General features: G+C 39.9%; 1 protein-coding gene across 1 annotated transcript in view; it reads left to right on the top strand.

Annotated features, from left to right (window-relative positions):
- WDHD1 (WD repeat and HMG-box DNA binding protein 1) overlaps nt 1-25,796 on the top strand; it is a 65,541-nt gene that overhangs the window by 33,730 nt on the left and 6,015 nt on the right. The window contains exons 13-23 of the mRNA XM_008049404.1: nt 50-291; nt 2,491-2,628; nt 5,424-5,580; nt 14,054-14,168; nt 15,408-15,539; nt 17,854-18,074; nt 18,209-18,327; nt 18,514-18,567; nt 20,772-20,815; nt 22,116-22,286; nt 23,141-23,316. Of these exons, the coding sequence (XP_008047595.1) occupies nt 50-291; nt 2,491-2,628; nt 5,424-5,580; nt 14,054-14,168; nt 15,408-15,539; nt 17,854-18,074; nt 18,209-18,327; nt 18,514-18,567; nt 20,772-20,815; nt 22,116-22,286; nt 23,141-23,316 (1,569 nt within the window). The remainder of the gene's footprint in view (nt 1-49; nt 292-2,490; nt 2,629-5,423; nt 5,581-14,053; nt 14,169-15,407; nt 15,540-17,853; nt 18,075-18,208; nt 18,328-18,513; nt 18,568-20,771; nt 20,816-22,115; nt 22,287-23,140; nt 23,317-25,796) is intronic.

Genomic DNA, 25,796 nt, shown 5'->3' with positions numbered 1-25,796 from the left:
ATAAATATCCCACTTGGAGGTTTGATTGTTTCTGCCTTTTTTTTTTTAGCAAGCTTCATTGCCTGCACTTCAGTTCTTGGGATTCAAGCAAAGAGTGGGTAATAGACATGCCTCAGAGTGAGGATATCGAGGCCATATGTCTTGGTCAAGGTTGGGCTGCTGCTGCCACTAGTGCCTTGCTCCTTCGATTGTTTACTATCGGGGGTGTCCAGAAAGAGGTCTTCAGCCTTCCTGGGCCAGTGGTGTCAGTGACCGGACATGGAGAGCAACTTTTCATTGTTTATCACAGAGGTAGGCTTTCTTTCAGTCTTTTATTCTTTTACTGTGACCTGGAGGAAAGTGGAACTCACTTGAACTTTTTTGTGGTTTACTCTCTTCTGGCTTTGGATCACAGACCTCCTTTTGCGTTTATTTAATATTTGCATCATTGCAATCTTTGAATATAGAGAATTTTGTTGTTTTCTGTAATAGCAATGAAAATGAAAACATTGTATTTATGTAAGAACCGTGTTATAGAGAGAATCCCAAGGCGGAGTTTGGTTAATTACTTTCATGTCTGCATCTTACCTTTTGGCAAGCACAACCCAAGAAATTTCAGAATTTCAAGTCAGCAACAATAACTGCTTGTGGAAAACAACAACTTTGAATGTGGTTGTTTTAAAGTTGCTGCCTCCTCTTCCTCATCCCATGCCTTTCTTCAGTCCCTGCCACCATGCTAAGCCTGGTCCTACCAGGTTTACTGATGGTCTCTTTATGCTTTTCTCCTTTCAAATTCTTTTTAAAATTCCATTGGAAAGGCTTTCTTCTTGGCATCTGCGTATCATTTTCCTGTCATCTTCCTCATTGGCAGCTCCCTTCTCAGCTCTTCTGTTGACTCCTCCTCTATGCTGACCTTTTAGTCGGGTGCAGCCCCTTCTTCTCTAGGACTCTCTCTAGGTCAGGGGCTTTTAGTCTTTTGACTGCCTAACCACCAAGAGGAATAGATTCTGCATTACTGTTCTACACATATCTGCAAATGTAACTGAAATAAAATTCTTGGCCGGGTTTGCATGCCTGTAATCCCAGCACTTTGGGAGGCTGAGGTGGGAGGATTGCTTGTGTCTAAGAGTTCAAGATCAACATGGGTAACGTAGCAAGATCCCATCTCTACAACAAACAAAAATCTCATGGACGACATTTACTCTTTGATTTAATTTTTTTATTTTTAGTGCTAGTTGCAGCTCTAAATTGATTTCATGACTCATTGGTCAAAAAATACAGTTTGAGAAACTACCCTGGGGAATCTTATCAAGACCCATGGCTTTAAATACATCTCTTTGTCTATGATTTCTAAATTGATATCATCAGCCCTACCCTCACCTGTGTCTCCAGACTCACACGTCCAGTTGCCCACGTGAAGTCCATGTAGAGTTTGGAAGAAATCTTGAGCTTGCACACAATAAGCATTTTTTTTTTCTTTCAGATTTCCTTCTTAGTTTCTCCATATTGGTAAATAGCATAATTACAGTCCAGTTGCTCAAGCCCCTACAAACCATCCTTCATTCTTCTTTCACCTTCCACATGAATTCCAACAAGAAAACCATATCATCCTGGTAGTTCCATAGAGTAACTCATTCTAACTCTGGCTTTTTTTACTTCCTCCACTCACACCCCAGTACAACCCAGATGTCATTTCTTGGACTTTGATAGCAACGTCTTAGCTAGTCCTTCAGCTTCAATTCTTGCCTTCCATAGTCCTCCATGTGGCCACTTAGATTAGATTTTAGATTTAAAAACATAGATCATGCCCCCTTTCTGCATACATGCCTGGCTTTGCTTTTAGAATCAAAATCAAACTTCTTATCATAGCTGGCAAGGGAAGCTGCCTCTTCAACCTCATCTTCTGCCACTTTTTCTCTTGTTCCCATGTTCTGGCTGCGCTGGCCTCTGTTCTTCAAACTCGCCAAGCTTATTCTTCCTGCCATGGGACTTTTCATGAGCTGTTCCCATCACCTATTATGGTGCTCCTTTCCCTCGTGTTTGTAATTCATGTGTCAGCTTAAATTTCACTTGCTCAGAGAAGCTACCTCTGACTATCCAAAGTGACCACTATGTCTGACACTTCATATTACGTTATCTTAATTTTTTATAGCATTTTTTGTTGTTTTTGAGTTTTTTAATTTTCTGTCTTCTACTTAAATTTAAATTTTATGATAACAGTGACGTTTATTGTTGTGGTTCCAGTGCCTAGGCCAATGACGCCATAGTAACTTCTCTATAAATGTTTCTTGAGTGAATGAGTGGCCACTTAAAATGACTTATTACAAATAGTCCACATAGCATATTCAACTTTTAATACTGAATGGTACATCAGTTAGGTGGGTTTTTTAAAATAAAAAAGTAGTGCTGGTTTAAGAATTTACAACAAAATCAAGTCACAGAAAATAATTTAAGCTGCATTATAGCTGAGCAACTTTTGATGCCTGTTTTATATTTACATTTTCTTACTAGGTACAGGATTTGATGGGGATCAGTGCCTTGGAGTTCAACTGCTAGAGCTGGGAAAAAAGAAAAAACAAATTTTGCATGGTGACCCTCTTCCTCTTACCAGGAAATCCTATCTTGCATGGATTGGATTTTCAGCTGAAGGCAAGATAAATTTGTTTCTTTATATTAAAGACATTTTTCAGGAAAAAAATTATTTCATTGTTTTATTCCTAATTTATTTCTTTAAAGATAATTTGTCTGTATTTAATGTTTTAAGTCTCTATTTTAATATGTTGGCAAAACCAGAAATTGCAACTGTTAGGCAAAGTAGCCGTTGTTTTATGTATGAGATCTTTTTTCATGAGAATTCTGGTTAGAAATGTTAACAAATGGCCGGGCTCGGTGGCTCAGCCTGTAATCTCAGCACTTTGGGAGGCCGAAGTGGGTGGATTGCCTGAGTCCGCGGGTTCGTGACCCGCCTAGGCAACTTGACAAGACCTCATCTCTACGATAAATCAAAAATTAGCCGGGCGTGGTAGTGGGCTCCTGTAGTTCCAGCTACTTGGAAGGCTGAGGTGGAAGGATCACCGGAGCTCAGCAGGTCGAGGTCTGGCCACTGCACTCGAGTCTGGGCAACAGAGTGAGACTCCAACTCCAAAAAAAAAAAAAAAAGAAATGTTAACAGATATTTTTTTCTGAAAGTGTATTAGATAGCAAGGAGGAGATAAAAATCAATGGTAAAGTTGTGTCCTTTGCAGCAGATTGTACACAAAAATTAGGAATTTTCTAGAACTTTTATTGTTCACTACAATAACTACTAGCCATGTGTGACTATTAAGCACTTGAAATATGGCTAATCCTAATTGAAGTGTGCTCTACGTATAAAATTCTTTCTGAAGTTTGAAGATTTAGTATGAAAAAGAATATAAAAATCTCAATGATTCTTTTACATTGATTATATGCCAAATGATAATATTTTGTATATATTGGATTAAGTAATGTATTATTAAAATTAACATTGCCCTTTCTTTTCTTTCTTTCTTTCTTTCTTTTTTTGTTTTTGAGTTGGAGTCTCACTGCCAGGCTCAGGTGATCCTTCTGCCTCAGCCTTCCAAGTAGCTGGAACTACAGACACATACCATCACATCTGGCTAGTTTTTGTGATTTGTTGTAGAGACGAGATCTCACAAAGTTGCCCAGGCTGGTCTCAAACCCCCGGGCTCAGGCAGTCCTCTCACCTCGGCCTCCCAAAGTGCTGGGATTGATTACAGGCTGAGACACTGCTCCTGGCCTATCTTATTTCTTAATGTGGCACTAGGAGATTAAAAATTACATTTATGGCTCACATGATTTTTCTATTGGATAGTGCTGTTGTAGACCCAATTATAGTGGCTTATGACAGATGATATGAAGGACACCGAGGAGTGCCTTATTTTAAACCACCTATTACTCTGTCTCAAGGGGGCTTAGATAGTTCTCTTATTGGAGACTCATATTTTTTTATTTACATCACTGGAAACTCCACTTTGTCTTTAAAATATGAAACATCTTTGGATTTTTTTTGTTTAGTTTTGTTTTTTGTTTTTAGTTGAAGTTTTTTTTGTTTAGTTTTGCTTTTTGTTTTTAGTTGAAGTCTCACTCTGTCGCCTAGGCTGGAATGCAGTGGCATGCTCACAGCTACTGCATCCTTGACCTGCTGGGCTCAGGTGATCTTTCCTCCTCAGACTTCCAAGTAACTTGAGCTACATGTGGGTACCACCACCCCTGGCTAGTTGGATTTATTGTAGAGACGAGGTCTTGCCATGTTGCCAAGGCTGGTCTCGAAATCCTGTGCCCAGGCAATCCTCTTGCCTCGACTTTCCAAAGTGCTGGGATTACAGGCGTGAGCCACTGTGCCCTGCCTTTGGATGTGTGTTGTTTTTATTTGTTTTTTGTTTTTTGAGTCAGAGTCTCACTCTGTCACCCATGCTAGAGTGCAGTGGCACACTCAGGACCACTGCAGCCTCAACCTGCAGGGTTCAGGCGATCTTTCCACTTTAGCCTTCCAAATAGCTGGAACCATAGGCATGGGCCACCAAACCTGGCTAATATTTTTTTTTTGATCAATTGATTGTAGAGATGAGGTCTCGAACCTGTAGGCTTAGGCAATCCTCTCGCCTCCGCCTCTGAAAGTGCTGGGATTACAATATGCCTGACCTGGATGTGTTTTTTATTGGGTTATTGTTAGTCATTCATGCTTTAATAAGATGACCATTAATAACCTCCATTTGTATAGCTTTTTTCCCCCCCAAGTATCAGTTAGAACCAGACCCCAAGGAAATTGATGTTTGCAAAGTAAGAGGGGTGTGAAGCAACAGATAAGGAAGGAGATGATTAGGTAATTTGCCATGAACTTCCTGAAGTGGAAGCCAGTAGGTGGGAAATAGGAGTCTTACCTGTTTTCATAGGTGAGAATCGCTCACCTAGGAGTTGGGAAGAGAATGTGACAAGGCCAGCAAAGAGAAGAGAGAGTAATTAGAGCACCAGAGATCAATGTTTTGCATCATCACAGTGTGTCAAGTTTTGGTCATTTTTCCAAGTCTCTCTCAACCACAAGTCTTCTGGTTCATGCTTATTTTTTAATATTTATTTATTTTACTAAAATGTGCTTGAAAATTATTATAGTTATATTCCAGCAGGTGGCATAGTTTTCACTGAAACTGTCAGTTGTTTCACTATATTTGTGAAAATTTTAGTCATATCAAATGTAATTTTTCTTCTTCAGTTAGGTCTTACTCTATAATGGTATGACTAATGAAATTTTATAGGAAATAGTCTTAGATTTACTTGCCTTTTTGGTTTGGTTTTTTGCTTTTGCTTTTGAAATGAAAAGTAAATCTTTGGTATGTGTATTTGAAATAGGGTTTAACAATACGTAGCTGTGTCTCCAAGTGATTTCTTTCTTTGTTGGTGTGTAGGTACCCCCTGTTACGTGGATTCAGAAGGCATTGTTCGAATGCTTAACAGAGGGCTTGGTAATACATGGACTCCCATATGTAACACAAGAGAGCACTGCAAAGGAAAATCTGATCATTACTGGGTGGTTGGTATCCATGAAAATCCGCAGCAGCTAAGGTGGGCTATTACAAAATGCATAAAGCTGACTCTTTTTAAAAAGCACTTTGAAATTGTATGCGACCCTTTAAGTGTATTTGTCTTTCATCTTAGTCTATTTACTTGCTTTCCATAGTCACTAAATTAGGATTTTGTTTATTTTCACCCTGAAGTGTTCAACCAATTGCTTTACTTGAAATTTGTTGAACAAAATAAAAATTAAGTCTGTTAGTGTGATCTTAGCATCATTTCAGCTAGGCTGGACAAGGAGTTCTGGTTAAACATAGCAGTGCACCTTTTATTACAAACTATGATTTAGAGTTGCATATATATAATTCAGCTGCTTTGGAGGATTTTTTTTTTTGCTTGATTATTATAATGGGGGAGAGAGTTAATAGAAATTTAATAGTTGGGGTGGGCTTGGTGGCTCAACCTGTAATCCCAGCACTTTGGTAGGCCAAGGTTGAGTGGACTGCCTGAGCCTGCGGGTTTGAGACCAGCCCAGGCAACTTGGCGAGACCTCGTCTCTACACCAAATCAAAAAATTAACCGAGTGTGGTAGCGTTCGCCTGTAGTTCCGGCTACTTGGAAGGCTGAGGTGGAAGGATCTCTGGAGCTCAGCAGGTCAACGCTGGGGTAGGTGTAGCTGTGAGCGTGCCACCGCACTCCATCCTGGGCGATGGAGTGAGACTCCGACTCAAAAAGAAAAAGAAATTTAATTGACTACAAGAATTCTCAGTTCACAGAGTCTCAACTCAATATTGTATTGACGAATTTTCTTCTCTTGACACTTAATATCTTCTCATCTGACAGATTATCAGTGACATTGTATAGGTACTTGGTGAACAAAGAGGCCTCTACTTCCATGGAACTTGTAATCTGATTGGAGAGACCCATAACAGAAACAAGTTAAATATTAATTACTACTTGGGATACATTCTGCTAATTATCTGGCCAGACCCTTGGTGGAGAATAACAGAAGAGCACATTCCTGGGTGGGGTGATCATGGGAGACTCTCCACAGGTAGCATTTAAAATAAGACTTAGAGGCCAAGGAATCTGATATGGAAGAAGGAAGTGAAAAGCGGTTCATAAAGTGTAAGCAGCATGTGCAAAGGCTCTGAGGTCAGAAAGAACTTGTGTTTGAGGAATTGAAAAGATGTAAGGCTGGCCGTGGTGGCTCATAACTCTAATCCCAGCACTTTGGGAGGCCAAGACGGGAGAATCGCTTGAGCCCAGGAGTTTGATACCTGCCTAGGCAACATAGTGAGACCTTGTCTCTACAAAAAATAAAAAAATAGCTAGGTGCACGCCTATAGTCCCAACTATTGAGGAGATGAGGTGGAAGGATTGGCTGAGCCCAGGAGGTCAAGGTGCGGTGAGCCGTGATCGTGCCACTGCACTCCAACTTGGGTGACAGAGTGAGACCCCAGTTTGGGAGGGAGGGAGGGGACATGACTTGAGTGCAAGAAGCAGGGATGGCGGGTGTGGGACACAAGCCACATTCTGGGCCCGGGTAAAGAAGTTTGGATTTTATTTGAAATATGTCGGAAACCATTCAAGGGTTTTGTCCAAGAGAATAACGTTACTGATTAATGACATAAAAATGTGTATAGTAAATGGATTGGAAAAATTAAGGCTGGAAGTGAGGAGATGAGTTTTTAACCAGGAGATTTATCTCTTCCTTGGGGGATGCTTGGAAATGTGGGGTGTTGTGTTATTCACAATGACCAGAGATCATTCTGGTATTTGACCAGAGCAGGAGTCGGGGCTGGGAAACACACTGCGTTGTTCAGAATGGCCCTGCTCCACTGCAAATTGTCCTTCTTCAGATATTATCTTTACCTTCATTGAGAAACACTGAGGAGGGTTTTGCAGGTGTCTGGCAGAGCTATGACTATGGCTTAGAGTATTGTGGGAGCAGCAGAAATGGAGAGAAGTAGCTTCAAGATAGAAACTACCAACTTGATAATGGATTGGGGTTGGAAGTGAGAATGAAGAGTCAGTGATGACCCTTTGTTTCTAACTTAAGCAACTGGATGGATAGTTGTTCCATTTATAGAATACAGGAGATGTAAAGGAATTCCTTCTGAGTGTTAAAGTTTGAAATGTCTGAAATAGCCAAATGGAGATATCAAAAAGGTATTATACAATTTGAAATCAGAGGAAAAATGCTTGCTAGAGATATAAATTTGGGAGTTACCAGCATATAGAAGGTATTTAGAGTAATAATTAAATGAGATTTAGAGATAGGAAAGGAAAGAAGAAAGGTCTCGAAGCCCAACCCTAAGAAATGCCAACATTTAGATATCAGAGTAGATGTTTGAGCAGAAAAGCGTAGTCCCAGAGAATGCAAAATTGAACTAGTTAGAGAACCATAGAGGAATCACTTGTTCTTTCTTTTTTAAAATTTTTGATATTTTTACATATGGATATATTTTTATTTTTTCCCCCCAGTCTTTCTGTGTCAGGGAGTGTTTATTTCTGAATGTTTTGTCTTTATAATTGTAGTCTCTAGATATTCCATTATTGACATAGTATCTGAAGAAGTATATTATTAGTTAACTATTTTAACAGTTCCTATGGTGGAGATTTTTCTCAGTAATTTCCTGCATGTCCGTTTTCAGGTATCAAGTTATCTAGTAATTTGAATGAATTAACAATCTATTTTAATAAAAGGTTAAGATTTGAACCTGTAATAATTTTTACTATCTATCTAATGGTTTATTCAGGTAAGATTTTGTTAGTGAATGTCATTATCTGAAGGAGGGATGTGAAATTATTCATTTGTAATGAATAGTTTTGTTTTTTCATTTAATTTAATATTATAAGTGTCTTATCATTCTCAATTTTTACACCTCTAGTAATTTAGACAACTGGCTTTCTTTTCTCACCTACTTTTGATTTAAGATCTGCAAAATTTGGCTGGGCTTGGTGGCTCAGGCTATAATCCCAGCACTTTGGGAGACCGAGGCGAGTGGATTGCCTGAGCCTGCAGGTTCGAGACCCACCTGGGCAACATGGGGAGACCTCGTCTCTACAATAAGTGAATTTTAAAAATTAGCTGGGTGTGGTAGCATGCACCTGTAGTTCCGGCTACTTGGAAGGCTGAGGTGAAAGGATTGCTGGAGCCCAGCAGGTCGAGACTGTGGTGGCTGGGAGCGTGCCACTGCACTCCAGTCTGGGTGACAGAATGAGACTCCAACTCAAAAAAAAAACCTACAAAGTTTTAACTTTCATTAAAAGCCATGGTAATTATAGCCAGTAACATTTAACTGTTATATTCAATGTGGAATAAAGAAATAATGGACTCTAAATTATAGCTTTTATATTTGGAAGGATTTTAGAAACTGTCTAGACCAGTAACTCCTGTGTTTTCAAATATAAGAACCCTGTTTATTTATTTGATTTTAGTCAGGGTCTTGCTATTTTGCCCAGGCTGGATTCAAGCAGGAGTCTTTGTTACATGTTGAACATTTCATGACCTCCAAGTGATAATGCTCTACACTAGGTATTAGTTAATAGAGAAAATTCATGATAAGATACCTTCTGTGAACGTAAAACCTTTATTTTAATGTAAATTTGCATTTATAAATCACATCATCTACATGCATGTGAAAATTCTAGTACATAGAGTGGAAACTACTGATTTCTCTACCTCTAGACGATTCATGGTGCCTGTGTGCATTCATGGACCCTTTCATAGCTTGGCAGCTCTGAGCTCAGCAGCCCTACAGGAATCATAGAATGAGGACGACTGCGTTCTTGTGCTCCCATTGCTGTGCTCTCTCCCTGCTTCCACCTCCATCTCTTCCCCCCAGTTTTTACATATGAGAAAACTGAGGTCCAGAAAAATTAAATAAGTTGAGCTTGCACACCAAGTTAGCAGCCAAAAAAACTTATTGCATTTTTTTGGTACTAAAATATAGGAACAGTGAAAGTGGAGTTTGCAAATAGTGAAAGAATAAATGCTTCTCCTTTAGGGACCAACTTATTATCAAAGGATAATTGAATTATTGAGAGAATTTTATACCCCAGGCATTTGAAATACTGACAAGATTTAGGCTAAGATGTTTGCTCATAGAAATGTAATTATTTGTATATACTTTGATAAATTGACCACAGGATGTTTTCACATTTCCTTGCTTTATTCTGGAAGAATAAACTTGAATAAGAATACTTCTTAAAGAGTGCTACACTTCTCAGTATGGCTTATTGCACTTTCACACCAGCTTTGCTTATATGTAGACACATGTAAAGATTATTAATTTTCCTCATATGAATGGAGATATGTGAAAATGTCCAGGAATAAAATTCTACAGCCATCTTTAGTAGCCTGCTTCTGTGTTTAATAAGACTTACCTATCCTGGCTATCAAGGAATTGACCTTACCAGGCACGGTGGCTTACGCCTATAATCCCAGCACTTTGGGAAGCCGAGGTGAGAGGATTGCCTGAGCCTATGGGTTCAAGGCCAATCTGGGCAAATGGTGAGACTTCATCTCTACAGTAAATCAAAAAATTAGCTAGGCATGGTGGCGTGTGCCTATAGTTTCAGATACTTGGAAGACTGAGGTGGAAGGATCACCTGAACCCAGCAGGTCGAGGCTGCAGTGGCCATGAGTGTGCCACTGCACTCCAATCTGGGCAACAGAGTAAGACTCCAACTCCAAAAAAAAAAAGAAAGGAAAAAAATTCACCTTTATGTTTACCTAAATTTCTAATGCTCCTGTTTGCTCTCATTGTTTGTGGTAAAGACAGCAAACCACATGCTTTTCTAGAAATACAGTGTGGCCTAGAGGTGACAGTATCTGCTTGTGGTATCCTGGATGACATACTCACTTAGTAGCCCTGACCATGTTTCTTACACTTTTTGTGCCTCTGTTTCTCTAAAATTTGAATGTACCCATTTCACACAGAATTGCTGTAAAGATTGAGTTAATACCTGTTTCTGTATTCTTTTCATCTTAAATGCATTTTCTACCCCAATAGTATTTATGCTTTCTTTTTGTTTAGAGAGCCTTTAGAAGAGATTATATTTTGTTAAAAATAATTTTAAAAAATTCATTTGAGAGTCTACCGTGGTGGCACCTGCCTGTAGTCCCCGCTAATCAGTGTGCTGAGACAGGAGAATTGCTTGGACCCAGGGCAGTCTGGACAACATAGAGAGACCCCATCTCTTTAAAAGGTTTCACTTGAGTTAGTACAAAACACCTTCCTTTAATTATGAATATAAAAAAACTAGTGATCTGTAGTAGTGTCACTTTAGTTTAGCAAAAACTGCCTTTATTGTGTCCCCTGAAAATTTTTCACAATCACTATGGGTTAATACATAACAGAATTAGCTAATTGTGCCTGTTACACAATTTGCTCTCTACCAACAGCAGCCTTCCTTCCTTTTCTCCTTAATTGTAAAACTCTTGAGAGTTCTTTAATGTGCTTGAAAAGTAGATTTGTTTTCCTAGTTGTGTTCATTCAACAATCATTAGTTATGGGACTGACCCTAGCGCTGTGTTCCACACAGAGACAGTCATGGCCTGTGGCAGAAAGAAGAAGGCTTACGAAGTCATCATGCTAGTCCTGCATGCTTTAAAGAGCGTGAGCAAAGTCCCAGTAAATGCAGAGGGAGTCTTGTCCAACAAGGAAGAGAAAGCAAAACCTGCTCACTGGGGTGGGGTTAGCCTGGCCACTGGTCCCAGTTTTCTCCAGTTGGGTATTTTTCAGCTCTTCCTTTAGTATAATAAAAGAGCAGATTTTGTGATCAATTTGAAAAGAAATTGAAATTATTTTGTCTTCTTAGTAAACTGTGGCTTATTTTTTCACATCTATTTCTCCAGATGGTTTAGACACACAATTTCTAGGAAGCTCATTCATGGTGAGCAGAACCCACCAAATTAGCTGTTATAATACTTCTTTTTTCCTAGAATCCTGTTATGAAGAGGATATTTACCAGAGGAAAAAGTCTGTTTAGTTCACATCTTTAAAACTAAGGAAAGCATAAGCAGTATGAATTGGTATTCTACTTTGATCTAAATAAAATTACTTAGAAAGTAATTATTAATAGCATTCTAATCAATGTTTCCTCTTTGTGATAATTGCTTATCATGTCTAAATCAATAAAGTATTTGAGCTATAAAATGTTCTTAAACAAAAGAGTATAGAAAAAATAATGTTTAGGCAATTAACATTACTCCCACTTCATATGGTGTAGTGAAAACTACTGTTGTTTTTTTGAGTCACAGTCTCACAATGCCACCTAGGCTGGAGTACAATGGCACACTCATGGCTACTGCAGCCTCAGCCTGCTGGGCTCAGGCAGTCCTTCCACCTCAGCCTTTCAAGTAGCTAGAACCACAAGTGTGTGCCACTACACCCAGCTACTTTTTGATTCTTATTGTAGAGATGAGGCCTCGCCAAGTTGCCCAGGCTGGTCTCAAACCCCTGGACTCACCTCGGCCTCCCAAAGTGCTGGGAATACAGGTGTGAGAAGAATCATAAAAGGGAGGAGAAATAAAGAACATGAGATTATATGTTAAAAAAATGGAACTCTAGAACCATGTTTGTATTTTTATTATATAGTCACAGAAAGAAGGAAAGTATTTGAATCCCAAAAAGAAGGGGTCTGTGTAGTTTGAAAATATTGCTGGGTATTGACACTAACTTGTTTTTTAGTTAGGCTAGTGAACATTTGATATACTAGAAGACATTTGTGAAAAAAAAGTCATACCCTCCCCCTCACTGCTACTCAGTATTTCCCTTAAAGATTTTCTTGACTTAAAACTCTGACTAAAAGACTGTACTGCCAGGTGCAGTGGCTCATACTTATAACCCCAGCATTGGATTGCCTGAGCCCACGGGTTCGAGACCCGCCTGGCCACCTTGGCAAGACCTCATCTCTACAATAAAATAAAAAATCAACCGAGCGTGGTAGTGCGTGCCTGTAGTTCCAGCTGCTTGGAAGGCTGAGACGGAAGGATCGCCGGAGCCCAGCAGGTCGAGGCTGCAGTGGCTGGGAGCGGCCACTGCACTCCAGTCTGGGTGACAGAGTGAGACGCCAACTCAAAAAATAATAATAATAATCCCAGCATTTTGGGAGGCCGAGGTGAGGGAATTGCCTGAACCCACGCGTTTGAGACCAGCCTGGACAACTTGGTGAGACCTCATCTCTACAATAAATAAAAAAATTAGCCGGGCATGGTGGCGCACGCCTGTAGTCCCAGCTACTTGGAAGACTGAAGTGGAAGGATCACCTGAGCCTAGCAGGTTGAGGCTGCGGTGACTGTGAGCATACCATTGCCTTCCACCCTGGGCGACAGAGTGAGACTCTGACTCAAAAAAAAAAAAGGCTGTACTATAAAATGGATGACTGAATGACTATTAGTAAGCATTGAACAAGGTGCTGAGCTTTAAAAATAACTTTATGAGGCTTTGCGAGGCTGAGGTGAGTGGATTGCCTGAGCCCACGGGTTCGAGACCCGCCTGGGCAGCGAGACCTCATCTCTACAATAAATAAAAAATCAGCCGGGTGTGGTAGTGCATGCCTGTAATTCCGGCTACTCGGAAGGCTGAGGTGGAAGGATCGCTGGAGCCCAGCAGGTTGAGGCTACAGTGACCGGGAGCGGCCACTGCACTCCTTGTCTGGGCAACAGAGTGAGACTCCAACTCACAAAAAAAAAAATGACTTTATTAAAACAAAGTTTGCGTATGGTACTTGTAGTATCCAATGGTTTTCTAAAAGTAATTTGTAATACATAAAGTAAAAGAATGATACATGTATGCAAATTATTCTGTAACTAATGAATGTTTCTTAATAAGTTGCATGAATGCTCCCATGGTGCGCATCTTTGAATGCCTTACATACCCTAGTCAGAAAAGGTTTAGACAAAATCTTTGCCCTCTGATCTATTGCCATGTAAGGCAGCCTTTGATTTATCAGAGCAGGTATAGATTAAAATGTTTTTAGTGATGTTGGATTTTCTGCTTCACTCTGACGCACCTGTATTGGGCGTTTCACTGTCTTTCTTTTTTTTTTGAGGTGGGGATATTACTATGTTGCCCAGGCTGATTTTCTGGGTTAAGCAATAGTACAAGAATTCCCAAACTTGGAATGAAAGTGAATATGCTTCAACATATTATCTTAGAATGATGCCATGGACCCCATGGCAAGTGTTTGTGGCACAATTTCTGTATTTTAAAAGTGGTCAGTTTGGTATAGAAAATATGAGGAGAACTGATTTCACTTTTAGTGACTGTTATTTAATAAAGCACATGTGAGAAGGAGTTTTTGAAATTCATTAAATGCATAGAGGAATAGTCATTATACCTAATCAGGCCTAAGACACTTTTTTAAAAAGAGGGATTTTTTATGTATAATTAAGCTAGCAATTGAAAGAATATTACTATTCCAAGTTACTAAGTTTTGAAAATTTTTTACTTTTGCAGTTTTTATGACATTTTAGCAAATTTTAACAGTGGAACTTTTTCTTTACCGACAGATGCATTCCTTGTAAAGGTTCTCGGTTTCCTCCCACCCTCCCACGCCCTGCTGTAGCCGTGTTATCCTTTAAGCTTCCTTACTGTCAGATTGCAACAGAGAAAGGACAAATGGAGGTATGTGGACATCTTACCTTGACACTGAGTTTGATAACATACTACTTGGGATACAGACATTTAAAAATGATCCTAGTGGTCCCAGCCTTTGGAAGGCCTAGGTAAGACCACTGCTTGAACCCAGGAGTTCAAGACCAGCCTGGGCAACATAGGAGACCTTGCCTCTGTCATTTAAATTATAAAAATAAAAATGATCATAATGACCAGTGCTGAGTAGTCATTACTGTACAAGTAAGTAAAGATAGCAGGGAGGAGAGAAGACTGCTTATGAACACCAGGCCAGCTGGTGGCCATCACTACTTCCAGGGACTTGTTTTACATGGCAAATGGATATAACTATCAGGGCCCCTCCAGGGTAATGCACTCACAGGGTCGGGCGCACCCCTGAGAGGAAGAGGGAGTGCCTCCATACATTCTGTGTCGCGGACACTTCACTTGCCTCACTCTGGTCACCAAAAGTCAGTTGAAATCTTGTAATTGGTTATTCTAAACAAGAAGCAAATCAGTTTTTAAAAATCTGGTTTACCAAGGTTTCTGAGCATTAGCTATGGCAGCTAGGAAACTGTTTTATTTTATTTATTTTTATTTTGCACTGGAGTCTCACTCTGTTGCCCAGGCTGGAGTGCAGTGGTACACTCACGGCTACCCCAGCATCGACCTCTAGGCTCAGGTGATCCTTCCGTCTCAGCTTCCCAATAGCCGGAGCTACAGGCACACGCTTCTATGCCCAGCTAATTTTTTAAAATTTTTTTTGTAGAGATGAGGTCTCGCCAAGTTGCCCAGTCTGTTCTCAGACCCATGGACTCAGGCAGTCCTCTCACCTCAGCCTCCCAAAGTGTTGGGATTATAGGCTTGAGCTGCGCCTGGCAGGAAACTTTTAAACACTACATTCCCTCCGCCCCCACCTTTTGAAGAATAGAAGATAAAGTTGTTTTGTCACATTGAAATTTGAATTTTATTTTATTTTATTTTTCCCGAGTAGTGACATCCTGTTTATTATTAAACATTTTTAGCAAGAGAGCATTAAATGCTGTGAAAAGAGCCCTCTGGTTCCTGCACTCATGCCTAGGCCGCTGGGCCTGACCACCAACTTCGGAATGTGAATTTTAAACTAAACTTATAGAAAGGAAGATTTCAGAAAATATTGTATTCAGAAACTGGTATCGTAAGAGAAATATTTAATGCCTGCCTGTTATTGAGGTGATAGATGGTATTAAGCAATTTTATCCACTTTTGTAGGAGCAGTTTTGGCGATCAGTTATGTTTCACAACCACCTTGATTACTTAGCTAAACATGGTTATGAATATGAAGAGAGCATTAAAAATCAAGCAATAAAAGAGCAACAGGAACTTTTAATGAAAATGCTTGCGGTGAGTAAAATGAATTATTGAAAAAGTTAAAATGAAATGCTTTTCTGTAGGTTGAATTTCTTAAAGGTATGTGAATTAGGTCTGAGTCCCACAACCTTGAGGTCTTAAGCGGTATCTGGTGCTATTTTTCTCCCTTAAAAGTTCTGTCTTGTAGGTGGTGTAGTTAAAATATTTAAAGCATTAACTGGTAGCTGAAATCATAGGCTTAGGTGCTTATTCTCTTGTGCTTTTTGCCCAGTAGTCTATTTCCACAGGTCCTCCAGGTAATTCAAAACTTCTGTTCTCGCTCCTGTTTTCATCATACAGAGTTTAGGTGCTGGCTGTTTTGTGATCTCCAGACCTGGGTGGTCTTAAGAACTGTGGTCAGCCTTTTGGATATGCCTGCCTTGTGTCATCCTCTTTGAGTTAGGCAGCTGTGTAGTGAAGTTTGTCTGTGGCCGGTGGCTAGTTTGGTGCCTTAGGTATTTAAGTTCATTTATATTTGGAGCAGGTTGTCTTGAAGTTCCTGTGTTTGTGTCCCCACTGGTGGTTGGTTTATGGAGAGGAATGTAGTGTGATTTCTTCTCTGCTCATCACATGTTAGACAAGAAACCAGTGAAGGCAGAGACCCGCTCACTGCCGGATGCCAGGCACTGATGTGATAGCTAATACAGGGTAGACCTCAGTGGTTTCTGATGGAGTGAGTGGTCAAGACTTTATTTTAAAATTGATGCGAAAGGGTCTTGAGAGAAAAGTGGTATCTGAGACCACAGAGCATATTGTAACCACTGTCTCCAAAAGGCAGTGCTTGCTACTGTTTGCCTGTATGCTGCACTGCCTTAAGTTTGGTACAAAGGAAACTCAGTTTATTGTAGGTTAAGGTTTATTCCTTTTATGGAGTGTTGTTTGTGGTTCAGGAGCTAGCAACCTTTTTGCTTTGGACCACACGTGTAAGGAGCCATGTTTGATTTATTTTCCATTTCACCTTAGAGAAGCTTTTCCTTTGTGGCAATGTTTCCCCATGGAGTACTGGGGTCTTTAGAGCTGGTCAGTTCTTGCTTAGCCTTCCGGGCCCCAGGGCACATGTCTTTACTTCAACAAAGTCATTGTGGGAACCAGACTACTTACTCTCTTTTGTTTCTGAATGCCCCCTGTGGCAGAGTGCCTTCCTAACTAAGAAGTACTGCTTATAGACGGGCCAGGTATGGTGGCATACCTGTGATCTCAGCACTTTGGAAGCCCAAGGCAGGAGGATCCCTGGAGGCCAGGAGTTCTAGAGCAGCCTAGGCAACATAGCGAGACCACATCTGTACAAAAAGCAAAAAAATTAGCTGGGCATGGTGGCTCTTACCTCTAGTCCCAGCTACTGGGGAGGCTGAGGCAGGGAGATCACTTGGACGCAGGAGTTCAAGGCTGCAGTGAGCCATGACAACACCACTGAACTCCAACTTGGGCAATGAAGAGAGACCTTTTTCTTTTTTTTTAAGAAGTGCTGCTTACAGACATGATACTCGAAATCTTGAGAAGGACATTCAGATGGATATCTAAAGCTTCTGTGCTAATGGATCAGACATGGCATGTCCTAGTAACAACATAATTCTGGTTCCCTCTGAATCATGAGACTATTAGTAGTCTTCAGAGTATCAGTTTTCCAAACTTTGGACTTAAGTTGCCTCACTTTGAGTTGCCAAAATGGAAAATGGTGTTTTTTTTAAGAGATATTAAATGAATTTTCTTTGTTTCATATTATAAGTATTTTAAAATGGCAAGAAAAAGGAAGCTATTTGTTCATTTGGAAGTTATGTAGGTATCTCTAGTAGTTGAAGATTATAGACAATCACACTTAAAAATTAATGGATAAATCTGATTTTTCCCTACCCAAACTCCCTTAGTGCATTTGTACGCCAATTCTATGCAAAGCAGTAACTGTTTTGTTTCCAATTTGTAAACAAATGTAAGGAAACATTTGATTTATTTACCATTTAGCCTTAGAGGAGCTTTTCCTTTGTGGCAGTGTTTCTCAGTAGAATACTAGTATCTTTGGGGACTGGTCAGTTCTTGTTTAGCATATTAAGTTATATCTAAGCTACTATTTATTGTAAAATCCACCAGTATTTTCTTCATTTACACCAAAGAGATAAAAGAATGCCAAACTGACCCACCATTAATTGTAAGGTGCTTTCTAATTTCAGAGATGTTAAAAATGTGTACAAATGTGTATCTTAGAAGCAGTGGAATACAGTACCTGGAAAACAGTTTTCTCAGTGTTACAGTTGTATCAATGTTTTTAAAAGGCTGTGCTTAATGTGATTTTTTTTTTTCCTTTTTGGGTTAGCTTTCTTGTAAACTGGAGCGGGAATTCCGTTGTGTGGAACTTGCTGGTTTAATGACTCAAAATGCTGTGAATTTAGCTATTAAATATGCTTCTCGCTCTCGGAAATTAATATTGGCTCAAAGACTTAGTGAATTGGCTGTAGAGAAGGCAACTGAATTGACAGCATCCCAGGTGCGAGAGGAAGAAGAAGAACAAGATTTCAGAAAAAAGCTGAATGCTGGGTAAGAAATCCTTGACTGCTGGAATTTTCCCTTACCATCTTGACTAATAACTAATCCTCGACTGCTCGAATTTTCCCTTACCGTCTTGACTATCTTTGCATAGCCCTTTGCTGACTAACGTTATTGTCTTGTAGGTACAGTAAGACTGCTACAGAGTGGAGCAGACCAAGGCTTAGAAATCAAGTTGAAGAAGATGCCGAGGACAGTGGAGAAGCTGATGATGTGGAAGAAAAACCAGAAGTGCACGATCATGGTGAGATTCAGTTTCAAGGCAGTGAATGATGAGAAATGTTGCGGGTGTTTCTTTTTCTGTTTCACTCGACTGAAGGAAATGGCATACTCATGCTTTTCTCAAGACATCTGGGCTATCTATTGAATACTGAGGAGGACTTTATTTTCTCCATTGACATTATATTGTTTTATTTGAATTATCCTCTAGGACAGAACTCATTTTCCAAAAGTGCAAATTCCTCTGAGGTTTCAGCTAAGTCAGGTGAGAAATATTTATAAATTTGTAATATCAAGGACATTTTACAAGTAGTCTGTAAAGTAATACATCTACTCAAGCACACATCATCCCCTAGGGCCTTTTTTTTGTTTGTTTTTAATCAGAGTTGTTGATTGTGAAACTGGCCATTTTGCAAGTGTTTATTAAATGTTTATTGTGTGTCCAGCATTTTATTGGATGGTGGGTCAAGCAGACATGTATGGTTGATCCTGTCTTAATGCTATTTCAACCTATCTGGGAACACAGGTATAAAGATAGATCTGAGTATCACTAAAGAAATATGCAGGGTGCTGAAGAAACAGTTAAAAAGAGTGGAAAAGAGTTGCCTTTGGGAAACAGAACTGGGAACTAGAGAAGACTGGAATAGGAAACTGCTGGTTTTTATTTTTAACACAATCCTTATAGTACCATTTGACTTTTTAAACTATGTACTTCTATTACTTTGATTCAAAAACTTAATAGGTGTATGAAATAGTGACCTAAGTCACGTAGGTGGATGGGAGCAAGAACAAAGGAAAAGCATTTAGGACTATACAAGGCACGAACTGTATATGTGCAGACAAGGGTGGTATGAAGAGAACAGAGAGAAAGGGCACTGAAGGGTTTTGGAACGATGAGCAGGAGCCATCATGCAACTCTGTGTCGGCCACATTACAGAGTTTGATCTTTGCGCTGAGGTCCCTGAGATGCTGTTGTAGGTTTTAACCAGGGGTGTGGCATGGTATGCTGTACTGAGGAGGAAGGAGCAAATATAAAGATACTGAGTAGTGGCTTGAGTAGGGTGGTGATGGTGATAGTGGAAGAAATGGGTAGAGTTGGAGGTGGTATAGAGAGCGTGTGACTCCGTTTCTGGTGATAAAAGAAAAATGTAAACATATTTAAATTGTGAAGAGTTTACTTGAGTGTTCAGTGCTTCATAATCAGGGCAGCACCAGCCCAAAAAGGGCTAGTGCTCAACCAAGAGGTAAGGTACAAGAGGGGACCTTTAAAAAGTATTTCAGAAACAAGAAAAAAAAACTCAGTTTTAATTGGTTAAAGTGGAAAGTTCTTCATTAAATGTTAATTGGCGGTTTCCGATTGGTGCAGTTTCTGTTTTCAAGTTGGTGTTGATTCTGGACTTTGGTTTGTTCACATCGGAAATTAAAGTACCAGAGTCACCCCATCTAATGGCCTCTCACTTAGAATTTTTTTTAACATTGACTTGAGTGTTGATGGTGCTGTGTACTGGGTCAGAAAACAATAAGGAAAAGCAGATTTAGATAGGAAGATGATGAATTACTATGAGGCACACAGAATGTCATGTAGGGAGGTGAGTATTTGGATCAGGAGCTCAGGTATACTCTGGCCTAGAGATACAAAGTAAAAATCATTGGGTTAAATACAGCAATTGAAGCCATGGGCATGCGCGAGCAAGTATTGGGACAGTAAGTAAAGCAAGAAGAAAATTACCTTAGGCCTAGTGAATTCCCAGCATTTAAGCGTCAGGTCAAGGAGAAGGAACTGATTTTTGAAAGAGAGTGAGACCAGGGGTCTAGAGAGAGAGGTGCTAAGTCAGGGAAATGCCCACTCTCAGAAGTGAAGGGAGTTTCCCTTCGGAAAGTATCAAGAACAGAGGAACAGTCAGCTATGTGGGATGCCTTTGAGAGGTCACATAAGGTGACTGAAAGGTATCTACCATATTTGACCACATTGAGCTTTTTGGGGGCCTTAGCAAGATGGGATACTGTTGGTGGGGAGGGCTGGAAGTGTAATATTGTATGGAGGAATGTGTGGACAGTGAGGAGAAGGTAGTAGTGTCAGTAGCTCTTGAAAATTTTGTCAGGTCGGGTGAGGTGAGAGAAGATGTTGGCTGGCAGGAGTGTGGAAAAGTTCATTTTTTTGTTTCTTAAGAGTAGAGACTCAGGAAGCCAATAAACAGGGAGAAGTCAAAGTTGTGGGATGTCAAGAAAGCACCACAGAAGAGCGAGATCTGTGTGTAGTGGGTATGTTTCATAGTGGCAGGTGGGATAGTCCCCATTTGGTAGCCCTTATTTTGTCTTAGAAACAGGAAAGGATCATCCATAGCTGTTCCTAGTTTTAAGTACATTTGTTTTCTTATAGCATAGATTAAAATAGTCTATCTGGTAGTTTAGACGCCAGAAGTCATCTCTTTTCTGCCACTGAAGCAAGGGTTTCTTTTCTTATGAAAGGTGCAGTTGCCTTTAGCAGCCAAGGACGAGTAAATCCCTTCAAGGTAAACTCTTTCTTGTGATGTTTTTTATTATTTAAATACATTTCCATACAGAGAACTGGATCAAGTTGAACAGATGGCCCTCCCCAGACTTGCAGGCATGAAAGACTGGTGTTTGTGAAATGAGGGAAGAGAGCAGCACTGGTTCACGTTGGGCTGTTATATACTCTACTTACCTTTGAAGTACTTATGGTTTTGAAAGATATTTCCTGGCATATGTATGTTAGGTCCATGTGACTGATGCCATGGAAATAAAGCAGAGAATCATCTAGAAATTAGAAAGTAGATGAGAGAGAAGAGAGAGATAGAGGAGATTCACCTCCCCAAGATCAAGGAGGGGGCCAAAGCTTATAGAAAGCATGGCCGCCAAGAGCTTAAAAAAAGCATGGCAGCATCTGCTTGAGTGACTTTCCTTTGGTAGGGTAGGTTGTTAAAGGTGATTGGGTGGTGGTCTGTTTTATGTCATCACAAAGGGGGCAGGTAAGCATAGCAGCTGACATCATGGTGATGAACAGCAGGCAGATGAGTGGGATAATCACATAACTGTTGCATGGTGATGGGTGGTGGTCTGTGTCATGTAGGTCACAAAGGACTGATCACAATAGATTAGGTTAGTTTGGCCCTTTATGGCTGAAACATAAATACTGGAATAGAAAATAATCAGTACCTGGAGGGTTGCAAGACAATGATCAATAACTGTCTCTGGGAAGCCCATTCTGCTCTTTGTTAATGATTAGAGGTCAAGCTAGGTAATTTGCTAATAAGAAAATATGACATTGCAGCAACTTGGATGGATTTAGAATCCATCTTACTCAGTGATCTATTACAGAAACAAAGAACTGCATACCACATGTTGTCACTTGTAAGTGGATCCTGAACATGTATCACAATACTACAAGAGAGGGATACTGCTAGGGGAAGGAGCGGGGGCACGTAGCATCATTAAGGGTGCCTGACCCTAAACCAGGGAAAGTGAAGATCAGTTAGGGGCCCAAACTTCACTTGCACATAAACTACTTGTGTACCTAATCCAGACTTGTACCCCACATCTTTACAATAAAATAAAATTTACAAAAAAACATGACAGAGCTAAGCAGTGTTAAAATGGCTGCACTTCAGCAAAAAGTGAATCCATTTTTTGGTGTTTCACCCTTTTATGTTTCAACTAATTTGAGTTGTACTAAATATATTTGGTTCTTAAAGATGACACTGCAAAGTAAACTAACAGAAATTTAAAAGAAAAATCTCTTAGGATCTTTTTTCTTCTTTAAATATAAAATGCTAATACTAGTTTGCTCTTTAGGTATCAGCCAACTCCAAAGAACCAGCCATGTCAATGAATTCAGCACGTTCAACTAATATTTTAGACAATATGAGCAAATCATCCAAGAAACCCACTGCACTTACTCGAACTACAAATAATGAAAGATCTCCAGTTATAAAGCCTCTGATTCCAAAGCCAAAGTCTAAGCAGGTACTATTTCCACTACCCACAGCTGTGTAAAACAGCATAGTGATCTGTTTGTCTTCTGTTGTTTCACTCTTTCAAGGATAGGATAGGTGATTCCAGTTGTTTATAATTGACTGTCTGGGTAGGGAAGGGGGCTCAATTCTGTTTTTGCAGCCCCTGGAACAGTGATGCCTGTGCATAGTCCCAGTTCCTTGGGAGGCTGAGATAGAAGTTTGAGTCCAGCAACATAGAGTGACCCTGTCTCAAAAACAAAACAAAACATAGCAATTCTGTTTTTGCTTCAGAATCACTTCCTCCTTCTGCCACCCTGCAGGGGTTGTTATACACTCTTCACTGTATACCGACTTCCATGGCCACCATCCTGCCCTTTTCCCCCAGAATCACTTTCTTAAAATATGTGTACCCAGGCCCCAGCAACTCAGGCGTCTGTATTTTTATTAAAATCTCCCTGCTGTTTCTAATGCATATTCTTGTTTGTGACTAATATCGTACATGATTCTACTCTTTCTTTGTTCCATATTCTGACCACTCTCATAAGAATTTGTTATCAGCAAAATAGATTTGTTGTTTATCTGTTCCAGTTCATGTCATTGTAGTCATTTAGAAAATATGGAATTTGAAGTATAGTTTTTTCTTTGCTTGTGTGTGTGCATGTTTATTTTCAACTGGGAACTCAAAACTTCACTGTTGGTATAAGAATAATCTATATCTAACCTAAATAATTATAAATAAAATATAAAAGTAAGTGTTATAATCTAAATAATTATTAGTGTTTCTTCACATTTTTCAGAGCTTGCTTGCGGCATATAAAATTATACTAGATTGTGTTGCAGTGTTTATAATGTTTTTTCCCACAGGCATCTGCAGCATCCTATTTCCAGAAAAGAACTTCTCAAGCGGATAAGACTGAGGAAGCAAAAGATGAAAACCCTCAAAACTCATTATCTGAAATTCCAAAAGTGGCAGAAGAAAATCCTGAAAATGTGTCTTCTGAAACCCCAACTATGTGTCCCCAAAGCACTGAAAACCAAAGGTCAGTACATAGAAAAATTGAGTAGCAATACAGAATTATGCAACTCGTATGCACTTACTATATGCAGTTTTGCTTGTTATAATGATGCAGTTATTCCTCATTATCAATGATACAGTGAAACTGGTAGTGGGCATTCTGAACACTTGTGACTTAGACGAAGTCACAAATATTGATTAATGTCTATTTACTTATTAAAATATCCCCTAATAAATTGGGTATTATGTGTTTTAAATAGATATATTTTATTGAGACATTTTATGATTCATTTTTTGTTTTTAAATAATACAGTTACATGGGGGAAAATAGCAAAATGCACAGTAAAATATATGGTGAAAAGTAAATCTCTCCCATGTAACCAGTTACCATCTCCAAAAACAATCATTGTATAAATTTCTTGTGAAAGCTGGGCTCAGTGGCTCAGCCTGTAATCCCGCGCCTTGGGAGGCTGAGGTGAGTGGATTGCCTGAGCCCCCGGGTTCGAGACCGCCTGGGCAACTTGGTGAGACCTCATCTCTACAATAAATAAAAAATTAGCCGGGCGTGGTGGCCTATAGTTCTGGCTACTTGGAAGGCTGAGGCGGAAGGATCGCCGGAGCCCAGCAGGTTGAGGCTGCGATGGCCGGGAGCGGTCACTGCACTCCATCCAGTCTGGGCGACAGAGTGAGACTCCAACTCAAAAAAAAAAGAAATTTCTTGTGTAGCCTTCCAGAATTACTCTATGTATGTATAGGCCAGGCATGGTGGCTTACACCTGTAATCCCAACACTTTGGAAGGCTGAGGTGGGCAGATAGTTCGAGCTCAGGAGTCTGAATCCAGCCTGGGCAGCATAGCAAAACTTCATCTCTACAAAAAATTTTTAAAAAATTAGTTGGGCATGATGGTGCACACCTGTAGTCCTAGCTACTCGGGAGACTGAGGTGGAAGGGTCACCTGAGCCCAGGAGGTCGAGACTGCTGTGAGCTGTGATCATCGTGATCATGCCACTGCACTCTAGCCTGGCTGACAGAGTAAGACCCCAACTCAAACACCCCAAAAACTCCAAAAAATTAGTCTATGCATAGATGAATAAATACATATACTTGTTTATTTTGTTGTTGTTTTACACATCATTCTGTACCTTCTTTTTTTTATTTAACAGTAGTTTTTGCAGATCAGTTTATGTTACTACACAGAAATCTTTTTAAATCCATTGAATAGATATGACACAATTTATTGAGTTCTCTACTTGTGGGCAGAAGGTGGTTCCTGGTTTTTTGCTACTACAAACAGTACTGCAGTGAGTAATTTTACATAAATATCATTTTTCATGGATGCAAATAAAACTATATGATGGATTTCTGTGTACAAGTTCATGTGCACCTGCAATTCCAGTAGATAGTGCCAAATTATTCTACATTGATGTGTCATTTTATACACTTTCAGCAATATGAGAGTTCCTTCTATTCTTATGCTATTTGTCCACCAACATAATATGTTACCCATTTTCTTTTGTTGTTGCTTTGAGTTGGAGTCTCACTCTGTTGTCCAGGCTGGAGGGCAGTGGCACAATCATGGCTCACTGCAGCCTTGATCTACCTCAGCCTCCCAGGTATCTGGGATAACAGGCGCACGCCACCATGCCTAGCTAATGTCTTGATTTTTTTGTAGAGATGAAGTCTCACTGTGTTGCCTAGGCTATTATCAAACTCCTAGGTTCAAGCAGTCCTCTGCCTTTGCCTCCCACAGTGCTAGGATTGCAGGCACGAGCCACTGCTCCTGGCCTTTATTTTCTTAATCTCTGTTATGCTAGATTTATTTTTAATGTATCAGTTAAATTTTAAAAGTCACAGTTTCATTTTTAGCATTGAATAGCTCATTTTCCTAATACCTTTATATCAACCAGTTTAATTTGAGGGAGTAGCTTTGGTTTTTTGTTCTGAATTTGATTTATGTCTTAAATAGTGAAAATTTTATTTAAGAAGCTTGATAATTCAACTTTTTATACTGTCAAATGGCTATACAGAAAACTTACTTTTTGAAATTTTCTTAAGGAATTATTACTATCGAATCAATTAATTTTGTCACAGATATTGACATACTAAATCAGGAAAGAAATATTCAATTTTAGGCAGACAGTGGTGCACACCTGTAGTTCCAGCAACTTGGGAGGTTGAGGTGAGGTGAGAGGGTCACTTGAGCCCAGAAACTTGAGTCCAGCAAGACCCTAACTCTTAAAAACAAAAAAGGATTAATTTTTTTTTTTTTTTCGTTGGAGTCTCACTCTGTCGTCCAGACTGGAGTGCAGTGGCCGCTCCCGGCCACCACAGCCTCGACCTGCTGAGCTCCGGCGATCCTTCCGCCTCAGCCTTCCAAGTAGCTGGAACTACAGGCGCGCGCTACCACGCCCGACTAGTTTTTTGATTTATGGTAGAGATGAGGTCTCGCCAAGTTGCCCAGGCAGGTCTCGAACCCGCGGGCTCAGGCAGTCCACTCCCCTCAC

The sequence above is a fragment of the Carlito syrichta genome, unplaced genomic scaffold, assembly GCF_000164805.1.
Source record: "Carlito syrichta isolate Samal-C Ts95f unplaced genomic scaffold, Tarsius_syrichta-2.0.1 Scaffold135578, whole genome shotgun sequence".
NCBI classification, from domain to species: domain Eukaryota; kingdom Metazoa; phylum Chordata; class Mammalia; order Primates; family Tarsiidae; genus Carlito; species Carlito syrichta.
Note: the sequence above shows the minus strand (reverse complement) of the source record. Positions and strands in the feature narration are given on the sequence as shown.